This window comes from Tarenaya hassleriana, unplaced genomic scaffold, assembly GCF_000463585.1.
Source record: "Tarenaya hassleriana unplaced genomic scaffold, ASM46358v1 Cleome8, whole genome shotgun sequence".
In the NCBI taxonomy this organism is placed as follows: domain Eukaryota; kingdom Viridiplantae; phylum Streptophyta; class Magnoliopsida; order Brassicales; family Cleomaceae; genus Tarenaya; species Tarenaya hassleriana.
Window position 1 is genome coordinate 1,077,567 of NW_010970490.1, and position 14,632 is coordinate 1,092,198.

At 41.8% G+C, this 14,632-nt stretch overlaps 3 protein-coding genes across 5 annotated transcripts in view; 2 read left to right on the plus strand and 1 right to left on the minus strand.

The window, feature by feature from the left end:
• The first annotated feature begins 1,340 nt into the window (after window positions 1-1,340).
• Window positions 1,341-5,534, plus strand: LOC104802230 (fatty-acid-binding protein 1). The gene is made up of 6 exons (XM_010525714.2): window positions 1,341-1,464; window positions 1,980-2,973; window positions 3,122-3,595; window positions 4,041-4,290; window positions 5,015-5,106; window positions 5,196-5,534. Exons 3-6 carry the CDS (start codon window positions 3,220-3,222, stop codon window positions 5,336-5,338), a joined length of 861 nt encoding a protein of 286 aa, XP_010524016.1. The 5' UTR covers window positions 1,341-1,464; window positions 1,980-2,973; window positions 3,122-3,219; the 3' UTR covers window positions 5,339-5,534.
• A 120-nt stretch (window positions 5,535-5,654) lies between these two features.
• LOC104802231 (protein TIME FOR COFFEE) lies at window positions 5,655-10,523 on the minus strand. 3 transcript variants are annotated; one of them, XM_010525716.1, is made up of 12 exons: window positions 10,453-10,523; window positions 10,000-10,347; window positions 9,773-9,915; window positions 9,523-9,691; window positions 9,161-9,404; window positions 8,974-9,049; window positions 8,803-8,889; window positions 8,502-8,700; window positions 8,295-8,370; window positions 8,144-8,210; window positions 7,646-8,014; window positions 5,655-7,539 (listed from the first exon to the last, which is right to left on the minus strand). In XM_010525716.1, the coding sequence occupies exons 1-12, from the start codon at window positions 10,496-10,498 to the stop codon at window positions 6,067-6,069; spliced, it is 3,297 nt and encodes a 1,098-aa protein (XP_010524018.1). In that variant the 5' UTR covers window positions 10,499-10,523; the 3' UTR covers window positions 5,655-6,066. The 3 variants fall into 3 exon arrangements, with proteins under 3 accessions (XP_010524018.1, XP_010524019.1, XP_010524017.1); XM_010525717.1 differs by having other exon boundaries at window positions 8,295-8,331; window positions 9,511-9,691; XM_010525715.1 differs by having other exon boundaries at window positions 9,511-9,691.
• A 3,683-nt stretch (window positions 10,524-14,206) lies between these two features.
• LOC104802232 (probable inactive patatin-like protein 9) overlaps window positions 14,207-14,632 on the plus strand; it is a 2,103-nt gene continuing 1,677 nt past the window's right edge. The window contains exon 1 of the mRNA XM_010525718.2: window positions 14,207-14,631. Coding sequence (XP_010524020.1) covers window positions 14,354-14,631 — 278 coding nt within the window. The 5' untranslated portion in view covers window positions 14,207-14,353. The remainder of the gene's footprint in view (window position 14,632) is intronic.

A 14,632-nucleotide genomic window follows, 5' to 3' on the forward strand; every position in this document is an offset into this window, starting at 1 on the left:
AAAGAGTGTATTTATGAAGCATATAGAGGCTAGGTCATATAAACTTGCTTTACTTGCGAATTCTATTCGAGCATCAGTTCTAACCAAGGGATTCTCTCCATTGAAATTATTTAACACACACACACACACACAGAGTAAAATATTAACTTTAATTCGAATTCTGCGGCTTTGATTCTCCCACATTATTTATTTATATTGGAATTACATGAGTGGGGAGTGCACCTTTACCTCTTGAAAGGTTTTTTTTTTTTTTTTATTACAAATATTCTTATCTTGAAGCATTTGGACCGTCCAATAACGTGGAAAGGCAAGACGCTGCTTGTCGAGACATGGAACGGACGCATTAAACCGCTCTTTCTAAGTTTTAACACGCTCATCTGCGTTCAAACCCATACGCGTCACTTGCTTGTGGTTCTATCCATCCATGGTACAATATTGTCCTCCTCATCGCCATAACACAACCAGACAAACAAAGGACAGTACTTTGGAACCTTAAAAAAAACGGAGAAGCAAGGGAGCAGTTTCAGATAATGGCTCCAAAAAAGCCATTTCTAAAGTTTGCTTCTTTATATTCCTACAGCGACGGAACGCTGCATTATTGGTTGGACTCAACTCTCTGTCACTGACCCCATATATATATGCATGCTCTCACGTACACGTCCATGCACGTATCCGATTCCCCCGCTCTTATACCTCTATATGCGTATGCGTGCGTGTCTGTTATTATATTATCCATCTGAATTTTCCGAATTTCTGTTTCTTCATCTCGGAAGAATAATTGAGATACTGCAAGAATTGTGTATATGTATCGGTGATTAAGGAAGGACACCAAGTGATGGAATTATTTGTAACAATCAGAGAATTGAAACTCTGCATTATTTGAATTACAATCACACGTCTTTGTCGAATGTCGTCTCTCTTTTTTTTTCCGGTAGCATTATTGCCTCATGCTCGATTGATTTGATTGAAACCCAAGGCTTCCTGATATAATAGCTCTTTGATTTTGAAACACAAAAGTCAAATAATTTCAAAGTATGATATTGACGGTGCCAACCACGGAATTGATTGGAATCTTATTAATTACATATATATATGAATAATTTAATCTACTAATATGATTTAATAATCTAACATTATATACACCACATTTGAATGGGCCTAAATGTATTTGAGCTAGAGAGACCAACAGGCTGGGCCGAATGGCTACTTGGGGTTTACTGACGTTTTCATAAATAAATAACCCTAACCCTTCGATGCTTTTTGAATTTGAATTTCAAAAAGTTTTCGGAAAGCCTCCATGATCCATATCAAGATTCTCTAACCTCTGCTTCCTCATCGCGCTTTTCTGAATCTGATCACTTTTACACTTCGATTTCCGATCGTCGACCATCCGGGGGGTGTTTTGCTCCATCTCTCTACATTTCTGCACTTTCGGATCTTGTTTTCGTTCTTCCTGATTGTAATGTGAGTTGACAAAGTAATATCGCGTCTGTGTTTTGCGTTGTTGCGTATGATTCAATAGCACAGTAATTGAAAATGAGTTGCCTGGATTGTTCGTATTTTGCTTTTTATAATGTGCCGTTCTTTTTTCTTTCCGGTGGAATGTCATCATATAGCGATGGAGAATGGGTGTATAAAGTATAGTTAGATTGACATTTTCTTTGGAGTGGGGAGAGGCGGCTTTTCTCTTTTGAACTTGGCCTTGCAAAGATTCCCAGGCCCTTTCGCCCTCACTGACCTCTCACTTTGCTCTGCGCTTGAAACACACGCGGTTCAAAGGAAGCTGCATCTGTTCTTTCTTCTCAGACTTGTTGCTCTTCGTGTTGTCGAGTTGGCATTTTCTGCTGCTGGGCGCTTGTCGTCTGCTTGGTCATTTTGTTCTCAATGACCGTTATTTTCGAGCTATGTTTGCTTATTAGAGTATAGTTGGTGGCGTTTAATCGGTTGAATAACTCTTTGTTTGTTTGTTCCGAATGCAGGATGAGTTATTATGTGATCCGCCTGTGACCGCGGCCCCCAACCCAAGTCAGAGTACCCGGTGACTGATTGTTGAACGAATGTCCAAGAATCTAACAGCCCCTCCAGTAAAATATGGACTGCCGGGTCTGGAAGAGGCCGAAGCGGATAGAAGAGGCACCTTTTGCCTCTGCGAACAAATACTTGAGAATGTTCTGTCTGTTTGATATCTCTGGCATTGAGGCAGGGGAACTCGCTTGACTTGACTGACCCGTTACTGAAATTCGTCTTAGCAACTCGGAAGGCAGCTAATGTTGCAGTGAGCATCGTGTCTTCTATGAGGTGGACCTTGCGGATTTTGTGGCAGAAGAGAGGCATGAAGGGTTGTTAGTTAAGATACATGGATCTTTGGGACAAAGGGGTGGGCGAAAAAGGAGATGAATGGTGGCATCTCAGAGGATGCTGCCAGCTGGCTGAAGTTGGCATGATCAGAAGAGCTGGCTCACGGAGGAAGGCGTTGAGGAGGTAAACTACATATTTAAGGATAAGCTGATGACTTGGAAACAGAATCAAGCAAGATGAGCAGGATAACGGATCTGAAGCTTTGTGGCAGTTCATTCATTCACACAGAAGCGGGAGCAGTCGTTTATTAAGCGTAGCCCACATACATGACCCAACATTTTACCTTGAAAAGAAGCGAACGATGGAATGAAACGTCTGGAACTCTCACCTTCACGCGGCTGCGTCTGCATCTGCATCTGCCGGGGACTTATGATGATCCGTGTCGTCGGGGTCGTGGGAGGGATCGGACTTGTCGATGGAGGAGCGGAACCTGTCGAGCAGAGGCTTCAGAGCCATCTCTATCGCTAACCACCCAAACGCCAACGCTCCCACTACCACCGCCGCCTGTTTCCCTCCCGACGCTTTCCCCATCTCTCTTCTCCAAATCACGAAAATTGAGGCCACGACGCTATTGGCCGTCGATAGTATGAATCGACGGTCAGGATTCGGTGAGAGGTAGGGTTGTCTTGAGATTGAAATGGGCCTGCTTTAGGCTTCTCCATTAAAAAAATAACCCAAAAAGTCTCGTGATTCCAAATGAACCTCGTATTGTCTTACTAAATTTTTGGGTGGTTGTTTTGTTCATCGTTTTCATCCAACCCAGGGAAATAAAATCGAAGGCAGGGGCTCACGTGCAATGCACATGCCTCTCAAACTACAAGTATCCATGGCGTGAAAACCAAACTCAACGCAGAGGACAGGATGGTGTCATTCCGCTTCCCATTCTCGTTTTCTCAGCCTCCCTTCCCCAAACCACCGCTTTCCACGTCTTCCGGTGGCTTCTCCCTCTCCGCCGTCGCCGTCTCCTTCACCGTTGGCGTCGCCACCGCCGGAGCTGCTCTGAACCCCAAGCACCCGATCCTGCAGAACGCCCTCGACTGGGTCTTCTCCTCGGATCGTTCGTCTCTGCTCCCTTGGGGATCCCTGTCTCTAGCCGACTATAGCTCCGAAACTGTGGTTGAATCGAGGACCGGATTCTCATTCCCGGCGGTCATCGGCGATTCGCAGCGCTTACTCGGCGTCGGGTTGAGGAAGAAGAGCGTGCTCGGATTGAAGAACATCGATGTCTACGCATTCGGTAAACCCTAGAGTTTCTTCATTCTCTTTTGTAAATTTTCGAGCTGAATCTTTTGGTTCCAAGAGTAATTTACATCGTACATTGGACTTGAATCCGAAAATCCATGGACAAGGAGCCAATGTATGCTTTCTTTCAGCTTATTCTAGTAGGAATGCAGCTCAAGTTTATGGTTTTTTGTAGTCTATGTTCTTCCTTATAGGGGAAATCTACTGAATTCAATGTCTCGTTATATCTGCTATTCCACAACCAAACTGTGGTTGCCACCGAAAGGGGGATGGGGGAGCGGAGAGGAGGAAATGCATTGCGTATCTTTTCTTTGTTATCAGAAAATTCAGTAGAGAAGCAGTTTGATGCGTGGATCATTCTTATATGTTAACACCACAAAGCTAGAGTTTTGAATGTCTTTTCATTCTGGGCCAATCAGCTGATTGATACATGAGCGCAGGTGTGTATGCTGATAGCGATGACATAAAGAAACTTCTGGGTGAGAAATATGGGAAGCAGTCAGCTTCTGAGCTCAAGGAGAAGGATACATTACTTGATGAGCTCATGGAAGCTAATATAAGGATGACCATCAGACTTCAGATTGTTTATGGCAAACTAAATATCCGTTCCGTTCGCAGTGCTTTTCAAGAATCTGTCGGAAGCAGACTCAAGAAGTTCTTGGGAACAGAGAACAAAGAATTGCTTCAAAGGTACGCCTTCTTCTCATGTCTGAAAAACCTTTAGGCTTAGATTGTCCTTAGCAACTGTGCCCTGATTTCTGAATTTTTATCATATACCTTTGTTCTGTTAAAGTAGTTTTCTGTCACTTGATTCTGAATTATATATATAACTTCAATGTTAAAAAAGTAAACTCACACGATACCGCTTTCAAAAACTTCCCAACTGATTCTATTCATTTGTAAAGAACATGAATTACAACTCTTTTTTGTTCGAGCCTAATCCATCCCAAAAACACAATTCCCCTAAGTTTGTTCTCCCCTTACAACATGAATTCTATTAGCCCATACACTATGTGTGCCTCGCACACCCCGTATAATCCTAGACTCGTCTAGGCCCTTTGAACGGTTCGCCTGTTATTTGAAGTTTCCTCCTCAGATGCACTTCACTCTCTCTCAGATATCACTCACCTGTGTTTCCCACACCTATGATTCTCCAGCTCGTTTTTTCTTTGCTCTCTTTTTCTGTTTTGCTGGGATCCCTTTCTGTATCTCCCAAGTCTTGTATTTATTCATAACTCCTCTTCTTGTTTCCAATATTTTGCTCAATATCTTCTTTTCTTTTTTCTTGAACTTTATTGCTTTTCCTTGATCTTTCCATTTTTTTCAATGTCATGTTTCCTTTTCTCTTGAGATCTTCTAGATGTTGAATCTTCACTTGGTGTTCTTTCCTTACATTAACAAATGTCATTTGCAGTTTCACTTCTCTGTTCAAAGACGAGTATAAATTACCAAGAGGGTCTATCATCGATTTGTCAAGGGAGCCAGGAAATGTACTCAACACAACAAGTAAGATTCTATATAGTCTTATTGAGACAGGCATCCATTGTGTAACTGAAGTCAGTGAATTTGTTTCCATTCGTTGGTTTGCTGAACAGTTGATGGTGAGCATGTTGGGAGTGTGCAGAACAGAGCCTTGTGCCAGTCAATCTTGGACTTGTACATTGGCGAAGAGGAACCCTTTGATAAACAAGCCAGAGATGATTTCCTGGAAAATGTGGTTTCTCTTCTCGGGAAATAGTTCAGAATTCGGCTATGAACAAATAATGACAAGTCCAAGAGTTGGTGTTTGTGATGAATAAATAGGTTGTAACTTTCCATGTCATTTACTTCTACTTGACCGACAGGATCATTCAGAGAATGTTGGTATGACTGATGAAAAAACGTTTGTGTGTTTCATTTGGAAACCGCATGTCAACACAATTAATATCCAAACCTATAAGCTTACAGGCAGCACCCGCCGTGATATTGAGAGTTATGTCCAGACATTTGTCGGATTGACTTTCTAATTATGTCTATATCATTATAATGCAGCTAGTTTAGAGAGAAGATAGTAATTAAACTAAATAGGGTATATGGGTAACGAGTCTAATATGTACATTAGACCAATTACAATTACAATAATAGAAAAAAGAATCGACCCAATTAAACAAAGACAGAGAGAACCTAAAGCAACGTACTTCTGATCAGCGTCTACAAAAGCTCCAAACTTGCTTGAGTTTTTTTAACCATTCTCCTCATTGCTTTGGTTGTGAGAAATGCCGAGTAGATCTCCCATCGACAGCCCTTCCTTCCTCCAAAGATTTTGTCTTTTCTTAAGAAATTTTCTAGGCAGTCCTCCTTACACAAGCCAAGCCACCAACGAAGCTTTCTTCTCCGTTCCAAAATGTTTGAATTACCAACCACACATGATTTGCTTTAATCCGAAGACACTGCAAAAACGGTGACTCTATACGCCAATTTATCAAGTTAGTACTTGAGCCCAGACAGATGACCTGCGCAAGAGCTTATGATGGATGACATATTCCTTCCGCATACTGCGGATGATTTCTGGTTCGACCCAGAAGCTGTATTCTCGATCTGTTGCTGCTGCAGCACTTGAGCAGCAGTAGCAGAAATGGTGGATGGTGGCCCATTTCTATTGCTGACCTCAGGGCTTGTTTTGCCATGTGGAACAGATCCTGCAGCCAGAGCCGGAGATGCCTGATACTGAGGATGACAGCTACTGAGTTTCTCCTGGTGCCCCTTAGACGATTGTACCAACACGGGCTTTGGTGCTGTCGCAAAAGAGATCTGAGTCTGTCCTTGTGCTCTTGTCTGCTGCTGAAACTGGAACTGCTTGAGATCCAAAGAAGTACAAGATGTGAGTGGGGATGAAATTGCAGGGGTTTTCCATTGGGCTGACTTGGCAGGGACAGGGCTGGTCAGGGAGTAAGTCTGCTGGAAAACAGGGACACTGTTGGGGAACTTGGTAGCCAGTGATGTTGCTGGTAAGTTGTTTGCATCAATCAATTTACTCCGATCAGATTGCTGCTGCTGTGGCAGCATATGATGTTTCAGAGTAGAAGTTGAGTTCACTATCGCTGCTGTTACTGCACTAGACAGCCAAGTCCCAGAGGCGAAGTTTAAGGTTCTTGCTGAATTGTCAAAAACCAGTGTCTGCCCATTCGTTCTTGGAAGACCCTTCCCAAGAACTACCCTTTTTGGGTCCTCAAGATTATTTGAACAGTCTCTGGACTTTGCATCACTTGGCTGTTGTTGGTTTTTTGGTTGAGAAACCTGAGGTTCATGTACTATGTGGTTTCCTTTGGACGTAAAATCCAGACTTGTAGGTGCACCACTGCCACCAAAAGAGGCAAATGGCATGGAAAAGTTGAGTGGCTGAACAGGAACTGTCATATTCTGACTGTATGAGCTTTTCTGACTATCAGAGACAAAGGAAGAATTATCTACGCTCGTTTTTGTCTCAGACTTTCGAGACTGATAAGCAGTTGACTGCAGATGCGGTTTCTGCACACTCGCCAGGATCAAATGACTATTCCCACCAACTTGAGCGTGTTGTTGCTTGTGGAAAGGCGATGAGCCACTTGATGTACTTGTCTCTTTGTCGGCTTGACCCTGTTTCTGCAGAAGCTGGGGTTGGAACATCAATGGCGAATACAAGGATCCACTGAAGAAAGGCGGCGCCTGTCCAGGGACTCCACCCCTAACAGCAGGTGGGGTTGACACTTGAAAAGAATATCCATGGTTTGGCAAAATTGTCATGTATGGCGGGGCCTCACTTGCTGATGAACTTGGATAGCTAAAGTTGATGGATGTTGAACCACCAACCAAAGATGGATTCCGTGTTGGGCCAGGAGATTTAGAAGGCACAGTCTGATTAGCAGCACCCATCATAGGATGATGGTGGTGGTTTATGGGGAAGACGAAAGCTGGAGCAGACTGCGATGCCAAATTAAAAATGATTTGTTAGAGCACTACAATGCGAGAGGATTTCAAATATATTTCTGCCACCAAATGAATGCTGATGTGCAGAGGAAGTCCCTACCATTAAATTACTAGATGCAGCAGGAAGCTGTGGCTTCTTCTGTGTAGTTTCAGCAGAATGGCCACTCTCATAGGCTTTATCTTTCTGGGTAGGAACATTGGCCAATATTATCCCTTTGTCTGGTGCCAGGGAGTTCAAATCAAGAATGGGAAAACTTCCGTGCACGGATGGACTTCTGTGGTTTAAGCCTTCTGCAGCAGTTGGTGGTGCAACATAGGGACCGCCACCCTTTAGACGAACAGAACCAGGGTTTGGCACCCAGACATGGTTTGTTTTGATAAACTGCTGATGCAACTGAATGTTCCGAGCAATGAAGAAGTGTGTGGCACACCTTTTAGGCCTAGGCTGCGAGACAACAGATGGTGCAGCCTGTATCACGATGTTAATACAATCAGGGATAACAAACCGACAGAACAAGAATACATTGGAGAGACGGAGACCATATCAAATGCATATATATATATATATATATATATATATATATGTGTCGAAACATACAGGGATTTTGGGAGAAAATCCGGTAATGCCATCAACAGGTTTAACAGTGTGGAGTTGGGGCACGTATCTGCCATTTGGCTTGGCTCATTAGTCGTCTGAATCAGCAAAATAGAATGAGAATGGGATATGGATAATGGATTTCAGAACTCACCCTAAAGGAGGAAGCCCACTCCCATTAGGCCAACCACCTACAGCAATCGTCAAAGGCAAAACTGAACTCGGCTGTGCTGAAATTTAGAGAAATACCGCTGTTCAAGGAAATTTGTCTATCTCACACTTCAATCGAAAACTTTGCAAATTTTTACCCACAATTATAATGATGATTTCTAATGATTGAATTCAATAAGTGAGTTCGTACCAGATTTAGCCTGTTGTTGCTGGCTCCAGTCCTCATTCTGTAATCTAAGGCTAGAATTTCTAACATTATCTTGACTCGGTTTCTCAAGATCAAGCTTCAACCATTCACGATTTTGGACCTCCTTCTCTCCGAATATTATATCGGGGCTTGTTTCCTTTTTGCCAGTAGGCTTCTCTTTGCTCTTTTCAGAACTCTCTACCTGCATTTAAGCACAAGAACAGCAGTGTCATTAACTACACAAGAGGAGAAATACAGACTAAACTTAAAAAAAAAAAGAAAAAAAAAAGAGAAATACTCTTGCCTTGTTGTAATCTTGAGCAATTGGGTTGGGACCGGAAACCAATGGAAGAGAATCTCTCTCTGGCAAGGAGGGCATCGGAGGAGGAACCTATTGGAATAACAATAACTTTCAATAAATAGAATGTTTAGGATAATCTTAAGGTAAAAACCTTTAACCCGCTGATTTCCTCACCATCAGATCAATCTGGAGCTTATTATTAGCATTACTCTCCTCCCTTCCGTTTTTCGATTGTGGACCCTCTGATGCCCTGAACTCAAAAACAGAAAGCAGGCTAAATACAGATTAGACTTCAAAACAAGGATTTTAAGAGGAAATACTGATAGGCACAGAAAATGCTCATTATTCTTAAATTGTCTACCCTTTTGTCGCCGTCGAATCCTGAAAATCCAGCCTTTTTCTCTCCATAACATCAACTGGGCTACAAGATTGTTCTAGTTTCTGAGCGCTGGTTTGTGTATCCAAGGCGGCGCTCGACGCTTCCGCAGCATCGATTCCAGTAGTCTGGTTAAACCGAGGTGATTTCTCCGGTTCTTCCATGGATGTTTCGATGTTACCAGAGCGCCCAGTTTCGGTTCTCGCTGTATATGTGATTGAACCGTTCTCTACATGTGCGGAAAAAGAGAAGGAGCAACGATAAAAACTTTTGAATTCAGACGATCTCGGAGAAATCTGCAGGTTATCTGCGTAAAGATATACGAACGCACTTACTGATGTTAATACCTTTTACTTCATACAATTTTAAAGAATTCTGCGAATCATCGTCCTTCCTGGAGCTCCGTGACTGCTTCAGCCCGGATAGAACCTCTGCTATCTCAAACTCCAAGTCGTCCTCGGACGTGCCGGAGGATATTAGTGGCTTCGGGACACGGGATTTGAGTTCGTTTGCATTCTGCAAAATCAAATATTAAAATTAATTTGAAATTGATCATTCACACTATCACCGAATCCATTCTTTTTTAACGCAACGGACCATCTTCTGCTTGACCGAAACAGTGGAAGAGGACGGAGAAGCAGTTTCGAAGCTGTAACTAGCCGGTGAGGATGGAGGCCTCCCAAATCCTCCACCACCGCTTCCCGAAGAAGTTCGGCCGTCATGCGCCCTCTTTATGCAAGCTATAAACATCCGAAAAAAATCAGACGAAAAAGTTTCAAAATCAGTGAGATCGATCGGGGAAAATATAAATTCCGAGCTCCAACCTGATCGAGCCTTCCTGGGGACAGGAACACCGATCATCTCATCGGCGATCTTCAGAGACGGATCCATTCCGGTCTTCGCCGTCGCATGTCTGGGGACACGAGCCGGTGGGAAGCTCTTCCTGAGATAATTTTGCCGGAACGACGCTGAGTTCTGAGATATCGGAATACCTTCGTCGCCCAGACTCTCGCCTGAGCTGTCTTCTTCTGCATCTCTACCGTTCTTCACCGCGAACCTCTCGCTTCGTCTCCTCTTGCTCCGATTCAACGATTCCGAATCTCGTTCTTTCTTCTCCGGTCGATCCATCAGTCTCACCCTCTCCTGCATAATAATCTCGGTATCACCATCATCTGAAACACCAGAAAAAAAAAGCTCCATAATAAGAAAAGGAGAAAATAACGAGGAAGAGATTAAGGAGGAAAGGAAGAAGAAAAAGGACGAGGTCAAACTCATACCTGAGCCTCTCTGTCTCCGTCTTGGTAATCCGTTTGAGGCCGCCATGGCTGATCTTCGAGCTTCTCTGGCTATATGATTTGTATTCAAGGTTTTGTCCTAAAGGCTCTTATGATGTGAATGGCTCATGAAAACTGAAAACGACTTTGGTGTTTCAGAAACGAATAGGATGTTTTTGGACAACCATGCATGTTTAGTCACCGGTTCTTATAAGGCCACGCCCTTTTGTTAACTTTTGCTTGTGGTTCACATGGTTCGGTCTCTGGTGGGCCCCTCGAAATTGACCACGATGTCGTTATGGTTCGCCCACTTGGTTAATTCCCGATTGGGTCTGTTCTCTGACATTCGAGTCACTGAATTTTCAGCAGAAACTCTCTCTCTCTCTCTCTTATCTGGTGTTCCACCAGGTTTTGGTGCTTCTGTATTCCATTCCCGGTGCTCATCACAATCTCATCTCCATTATTTTTGTACATTCACCGACGGGAAAAAGAAAAAACGATGGACGGTTCAGATCTTTCGAAAAGGGAAATAAATCAATCGCAGCTGTTGGATCAAGAAGTGAATCCGACGCCTGTGATTGCTAAATGCCAGCGTGGCAACAACGTCACTTTCTGACGGAATAAAGCCCACTGCTCAACGCTTATTTTCATTTTAATGGCATTTACTTGGAATTTTAGATATAAGTCCATTATTATATAGTAAACCTTTTTACTTTCTATTTGTTTATTATTCCACTTTATTATTTTATTCAAAGACACTTAAAATAATAGTAAATATTTTAATGGGTCAAGTATACATAATAAATTAATGCGTACTGCTGTCGAGCAATTGTATATACAATATGTTTTCTATTCATTTTTAGAGCTTTTGACCGACCGAGAGAAACAATAAACTATAAAATAATGAGGAAGTTGTGTAATGTGCGAGTAAACTATTCCATTATTCTTTATTATAAAATAGTCCTCCAAACGCGCACTACACACGCGTGTGACAAACGCACTTTTTTTGCTTAACGGTGAGGGTATAACACCTGTCAGTTTCTAATTGGTGGGAATGATAGAAAGGAAAATATCTGGGCTGCTTTTGGCAACCGGGGAAAGGGGTGGCGAGTAACGGAATAAAGGGATGGAATAATCACGTGCGACTCGGGGGATCCGAGATGACCGCCCAAACCGGTCAAATCGAGGCCCACACCCACCAACGGCATAGATTGCTTCCTTATCGTGGGAGGAATTTCAGCCGTCGGATCCGAATCAGACGTGGATTGCTTTCTGCTTTTAATAAACCGCCACGAAGAAAAGCAACGTCCAAGCTGGAACTGCCTTGTAACCACCACCCCCTCGGTATTTTCATTATTTTTTGTTTAAAAATATTCATTACAATAAAATGGTAGTGTATGTATGAAGCTGACGTGGCATAATGCTGATGTCATCCTAAGCCAGTGCTCTGTGATTGGTTGCTCGTCGCCTGCTGAGAATGAGAAAGCGCGAGTACGGAAGAAAGTCTACTTGCTCGAGTGGTCGTTTATGCTACACGGCATTGTTTTCGTTTCTCAACGAAAATGATGTTTAGTTTATTGCGCTTCAAACACATGATCTCGTACAACTAATTAAATAAATTATTATGATTTGAATTCGGCTTTTCTATGTTTATATTATTTAACTGTCTCTGTAATCATTTTATATCATGGCAATATGAATAAAATAATGTGAGTGATCAAGAAATAATTAAATATTAAATAAGATAAATTAAAGAAAGAAAAAGAATAATATTGATTCGGGCATGATAATTTAAAAAAATGTTTATTGTTTGCCTATGAAAAGGATGACGACAGTTCCATATACAGTTTAAGGAAGGAGCGAATCAGAAGTAAACATTTTAAAGATATTTAATTATAAAAAAGTATTTAATAGTTCTTTTTGTAATGTTTTTGAACTCTACCGTATAAATATGAAACGTATTACTTATTAAGTGTTATTTAAATTTTAAATAATTATGAATGAAAGTTTATTTTGATTTCCAAGGAATCCATCCAACATCTCACCCACTTGCCATAATATTATAAATTAGTTGAAAATATTATTGCACAATGAGACACATTTTATATTCTCCCCATTAGCACTAATAATTACTTTATTGCTTAAGAAATTTAACCAAAACGGACCAAACAAAATCGCTTAGATAGTTATCTAAGACAAACCCCAATTATTAATGGATGTCTTAAAAGACACTAATTGGGAAATCATGTGTTGCATGATTGAACCCGGTACGAGTTATATTAATAAGTTGGAGCGTATTCAAATGCACAAAGCTCGTAGGGTTACGTTTTTTTTTTTCCAAACATAAATCTGTTTTGAAATCACTGGATCCAACTTCCATTCTTTACAAACGAAGAAACCTATCTTGGGTTTGGCGGATTTTTCGATGCGACGAGGTTTTATTATATGCATAACGAATATAATATTATGTGATGCAATATTATAATGTAGTTTCTCTTTCCGGGAAGGTGCAAAGCAAAACCACTTGAAAAAAAAAAAAGAAAAAGGTTGCTTTTGACTTTTATTTATGAAACGTTTTTATTAATAATAAAATTTATTAGATTGATTACTATAATTGGATGAGATGTTAAATTATGGTAATGAATGATATAATATGAAAAAATAGATCATATGGGATTACCAACGCCTATATGAAACTTGGCGACAAGAGTACACAGAAATGTTTGGGGAAAAAAAGGGACCAAAGTCACTAAGATGTTAGATGAACAAAGGAACGCAGAGTTCAAAGAGACCAAAGGGAAGGATGCTTTGTATATGACTCCATGTACGCATCGGCTAGTCTCACTGCGACTGCCTCAGCATCGCGATGAACTATGAAAGAAAGATGCATCAATGATCAATGCACACTGGCATTCTGATATATTCCCACATTGTCCCATTGGCAAACACAGGAAGGAACTTTGCAAACTGCTTATCGGATGCTTCAAATCTAAATGGGCCTATCTGGAGACCCTCTGCTTTATATTCGAGGCCCATTCCCTGGAGGTGGATTTGCCGAATTTTATTTTATTCCTCGAGAGATTTCCGATTAGCTTTGAATTGGATTGGGGCACTCGGTGAGATCGCAATCTGTGTTAGAGAAGACAGAAGAAAAACATAATAAATAGCGTTTTACAATGCCATTCGAATTAAGTAATACGGATCTTGTCGACAAAAGAATATAAAATAAACTCCAGAAACTCACTTGCCGTTTCTTGGTCAATACAAAATAAGGAATATGGGAATTCATAATAATCCCAAAAATAAAATAAAAAAGGGACGAGGGAAGCGGGAGCCGAGCCGAACAAGCAGCCGATGTTCACGCTACTTCGTGACCCGTAGGCCGAAACCGACACCTCCACTCGCACGTGCGACTGCTCTCCCTCCCACATATATTTAAATAATTAAATTTTTTTTTTAAAAAAAAAGAATAACGAAGAGAGAGAGTCAACACTAACACCCACGGTTAAATATGTACGAACGAAATCTGGTGTTATCTTTTTCCAGTTTAATTTCAGAGATCTTCCATCGAAAACAGCATTAAGCAATTTTTCCACAAAAAAAAAAAAAACGAATAATCATCCCAAAATAAATTTTTGGGTTTGGTATTTTCCGTTTGTTTAGAAATTGAGAGTGGGGGAGGGGGAGCAAATACATCAGTTTGGTGATATTTTGTGTAAATAAAGAAAGAGAGCCGACAATGAACAACTGACCCAGAACTCCGAGTATATAAACACCACTCAGTATCTCTCTCCTCCCCGAAATCCACACACCCCAAGCAAACAGTCTCCCTCTTCCTTCTCTCATTCCACCCTTACTACGCATACACTTCCTCTGCTTCTCTCCTCCTTGTTTGCTGCCATAGATGGAGATGGACCTCAGCAAGGTTACTCTCGAGATCTTCTCCAAACTGGAGCAGAAATGGCTCTCTCACTGCGAGAACACCAGGAAGACCAGAATCCTTAGCATCGACGGTGCTGGTTCCAGAAACGGCATTGTCGCCGGTGCTGCTCTCGTCCACCTCGAGGACCAGATCCGCCTTCAGACCCGTGATCCTCATGCTCAGATCGCCGATTTCTTCGATATAGTTGCCGGAACTGGAATCGGCGGCATCCTGGCCGCCATGCTTGTCGCCGACGAAGGC

Bases quoted from the DNA above. Each gene is read 5' to 3' on its own strand.
- LOC104802230 (XM_010525714.2), top strand. From the start codon at position 3,220: ATGGTGTCATTCCGCTTCCCATTCTCGTTTTCTCAGCCTCCCTTCCCC. The intron at 3,596-4,040 runs GTAAACCCTAGA...ACATGAGCGCAG, and splicing joins CATCGATGTCTACGCATTCG to GTGTGTATGCTGATAGCGAT. The intron at 4,291-5,014 runs GTACGCCTTCTT...TGTCATTTGCAG, and splicing joins AACAAAGAATTGCTTCAAAG to TTTCACTTCTCTGTTCAAAG.
- LOC104802231 (XM_010525715.1), bottom strand. From the start codon at position 10,498: ATGGCGGCCTCAAACGGATTACCAAGACGGAGACAGAGAGGCTCAG. The intron at 10,348-10,452 runs GTATGAGTTTGA...CTGGTGTTTCAG, and splicing joins ACGGAGACAGAGAGGCTCAG to ATGATGGTGATACCGAGATT. The intron at 8,890-8,973 runs GTGAGGAAATCA...TTATTCCAATAG, and splicing joins AGCTCCAGATTGATCTGATG to GTTCCTCCTCCGATGCCCTC.